Genomic DNA, 4,050 nt, shown 5'->3' on the forward strand with positions numbered 1-4,050 from the left:
TGGGAAAATTACACTTTACCCCATTGTGGTTTGCCAGAAAAACACTTTGCTTACCCGTGGTTTAAAAATTGGCATTTTACCCACCTAAAGTAAGCTTTATTTGTCTCTCGTTACTCACCTCTATTAAAAGTAAGGATAAATTTGTATTTTTTCTACTCTTTTATATCTCTCTCCTCCCAAAACATAAAAAACAAACAAGAGACCAATTAAGTAAAATTTATTTAGCCTTCTAAAAAATGTATAATTTATTGACAATTTTAAATTTTTGTTAATAAAAAGAAGGGGGAGTGGGCAAATTTAAAACTTTAAGGACTTTTTCTTTTGAGAAACTTTAAGTGTTAAAATAACTTATTTGAAATATCAGGGACTAAAAGTGCTCACCATGTAAACTAGAATTCCATATGAAAAACAATAATAATAAATATCTAATGCTAGAATATATAATTCCATATAAACATAGTCATAATAAATGTCTATTAATAATTATAATATTATAAAATTTCATATTGAAAAAATATTTTTAAAATTAAAAAAAAAAAAATATATATATATATATATATATATTAAACATAACTCGTTTGGTAAGTAAATGAATTTCATTCTTGACCAAACCCCACAGCTCATTTATAACCCTAGTCAAGGCGCAAGGGCTATATAAAGGTGTCCATGTGAAGTAATATGTTCCCAAGTAACCCATTCAACTCAAAAACGTAGTAGCTTCACCAAAGACCTGAGTCAATGGCTCTTAACCTACTTGCTTCACTCCCTATCTGCAATTTCAATAGACTACCACCTATCCCATCTAAAGGTCCTATCTCACTTGTAAAATCCAGAAGTGGCATCGTTGTCCAATGCATGCCAGCCAGCAAAATATCAAATAGTCCCACTGCTTTGCGGCGATCAGCAAATTACCAACCTACCGATTGGCACTATAACTACATTCAGTCATTGAGAAATGAATATACGGTACGCTTGTGTTACTGTTTTCATTTGTTAATTTTACTAGTGATAGTAATTGTTAATAATGGAAACTGATTATACCCATTAATGACAAACTTGTGATGTAGGGGGAATCATGCACTAGACAAAATAATATGTTAAAGGAACAAGTGAGGATGATGCTTCACAAAGTGGTGGATCCTATAGAGCAACTCGAGCTGATAGATATCTTGCAGAGATTGGGAATATCTTATCACTTTGAGGAAGAAATAAAGAAAATATTAGAAGGACTTTACAACAATATTGACAATGGTAGTGATACTGACACGTGGAAGACGAAGAATTTATATGCCACAGCTCTTAAATTTAGACTCCTAAGACAACATGGATATATTGTGTCTCAAGGTATTAAAGCATATTAAAAAAAAAATTGACAAGTGGGTGTTTACTGTTTATGCCTAAGATAAAAAATGAAGTATAGTTTCTTAGATTTTGTAACTTAGGTTATCCAATTAAATTCAACTATGCATGTGGTCATTTTGATCAATAAATTATATGGTTGAATTTAATGTATTGAGAAAAAATAACATTGTTGATTAATGCATCTATATATATAGTTAAATTTAATTAGAAAACCTATAAATATAATATCGAAAAACTAGTATCGAATTTTTAATGCCTAATCCTTCATTTATAGTTAACATTATTTTGTTGGTCTTCATAGAAGTTTTCAATAGTTTCATGGATGAGAGAGGAAATTTCAAAGCATGCCTTTGCGAGGATACGAAGGGTATGCTATCCTTGTATGAAGCCTCATTCCTTTCTATAGAAAATGAAAATATCTTAGAAGATGCAAGAGAATTCTCAACAAAACATCTGAAAGTATACGTCAAGAAGAATAAAGATAAAAATCTTTCTGCTTTAGTGAGCCATTCCTTGGAGGTTCCACTACATTGGAGGATGCTTAGGTTGGAAGCAAGGTGGTTCATTGATATATATAGAAAAAGAGAAGACATGAACACTATCTTGCTTGAGCTTGCAGAATTGGATTTCAACATGGTACAAGCAACCCACCAAGAAGATCTAAAAGAATTGTCAAGGTAAAAACTAAGAAGCATGGATACGTTTGGATACAAGTAGAAAAACTAGTATACGATATATTGGGGATATGTGAATTTATATATATATATGTTAAGAATATATTAATTTAAGAGTAATAATGAATATTAAAGTAAATCTCTAATCATTAAATCATATTATGATGTTCATAATGCAAATTAAGATTCAAAAAAGTAAATAACAATAACTAGATAAATGTTCAACATTGAAGTCAATATATAAAAAATATAAATAAGAAATAAGTTAATAACCTTAGGTTTTAAGCTTTTGTTTAATTTACTAAACTTGAAAGACGCATTAATTGCTATAATTAATTATAACACTCATGTATTCTTCTTTTGTTCAAACAAAGGTCGTGGAAGAGCACAGGCCTTGCAGAAAATTTGAATTTTGTGAGGGATAGGCCATTGGAGTGTCTCTTATGGACAATGGGAGTAATGTTTCAGCCACAATTTGGATATTTTAGGAGAACAATAGCAAAGTTCGTTGCACTAATAACAGTAATAGATGATATTTATGATGTATATGGCACTTTGGATGAACTGGAGTGCTTCACAAATGCTGTTGAGAGGTTTGTAACATCAATGAGGCTATGTCTCGAATGCTTTAAAGCTATCTCTAACATATAGACTTAATGTTAACGGTACTCCGTATGATTCTAGATGGGATATCAACGCAATGGATGGGCTCCCAGAATATATGAAGTTGTGTTTCTTTGCTCTACACAATTCAGTTAATGAATTGGCTTTTGATATCCTTAAGGAACAAGGAGTCAACATCATTCGTTACCTTAAAAAAGTGGTATGGACTTAATTTCTAAATTCATCAATATTGATCCTTAACATTTTTCTCTTAAACTCGTTGTGTGTTATACTAATTCAAATTCATTGTTTCACTATAATTTTGTTTTAGTGGGCTGATTTATGTAGAGCTTATTTGTTGGAGGCAAAGTGGTACCACAACAGATATACTCCAAGCCTTCAAGAATACATTGAGAATGCATGGATATCAGTAGCAGGACCAAATTTAATGGTGCAGGCTTATTTTTGTGTCACAAATCCACTAACAAGTGAAGCCTTGGATTGCTTGGAAGAGTACCCTAACATGATCCGTTGGTCAACATTGATTTCACGACTTGCAGATGATCTTGGAACATCTACGGTATATAAATGGATCTATTTTATAGTTCATAATATTATATATTACAAATTTAAAGACGTATGAAATTTTAAGTAAATAAATAATGTGACAATATGTACACAATTAGATATAAGAAATAAAATATGAGCCATGAAATGGATTCCGTATTAATTTCAATAGAATCCTTGTGCACAAACTATACTAGCCTAGTTTCATTATGAATTCTTTCTAATACTTCACACTAACATATGTTTATATGTACATGGAAACTTAGGATGAGATAAAAAGAGGTGATGTCCCCAAATCAATCCAATGCTACATGAATGAAACTGGTGCTAGTGAAGAAGATGCTCGTGAGTACATAAGGTGTATGATTAGTGCAACATGGAAGAAGATGAATGAAGTCCGAGTTGCAAGTTCTCCCTTCTCTCAAACATATATAGATATTTCGTTCAATGTTGCAAGGATGGCTCAATTCATGTACCAACATGGAGATGGACATGGTGCTGGGAACCATGAAACTAAGGGTCATATTTTGTCATTACTTATTCAACCCATTCCATTAAATAAAAATCGATGTGATTAATTATTTATATCGTAAGGATGTAGATTTGAAGGTCTAGTTTGACAACTGTACTAGTCGGAGTCATAAGAAAAATAGTTGGTAAAGCCATTGGCTAACACCTGTCCTCTTTCTTTAACTTCCTATGTCATCCAAAACTGTTTAGTCAATGATTTTTTCTCCCTTTTTCCTTTTCATTTGGAAGATATATTTGATAATTAATAATGTATTGTTGTTTTCCATTGATGAGTGTGTTTTATGGACTGAAAGTTAATTACGTCTTCCTTACT

The 4,050-nt window shown here is 31.5% G+C and overlaps 1 protein-coding gene across 1 annotated transcript; it reads left to right on the top strand.

Moving 5' to 3' along the window:
- Window positions 1–701: 701 nt before the first annotated feature.
- LOC115960914 (myrcene synthase, chloroplastic-like) lies at window positions 702–3,784 on the top strand. The gene is made up of 7 exons (XM_031079916.1): window positions 702–966; window positions 1,068–1,344; window positions 1,664–2,039; window positions 2,411–2,629; window positions 2,721–2,859; window positions 2,971–3,219; window positions 3,473–3,784. The coding sequence occupies exons 1-7, from the start codon at window positions 739–741 to the stop codon at window positions 3,782–3,784; spliced, it is 1,800 nt and encodes a 599-aa protein (XP_030935776.1). The 5' UTR covers window positions 702–738.
- Window positions 3,785–4,050: the final 266 nt, after the last annotated feature.

This window comes from Quercus lobata, chromosome 9 (assembly GCF_001633185.2).
Source record: "Quercus lobata isolate SW786 chromosome 9, ValleyOak3.0 Primary Assembly, whole genome shotgun sequence".
Taxonomy (NCBI): Eukaryota; Viridiplantae; Streptophyta; class Magnoliopsida; order Fagales; family Fagaceae; genus Quercus; species Quercus lobata.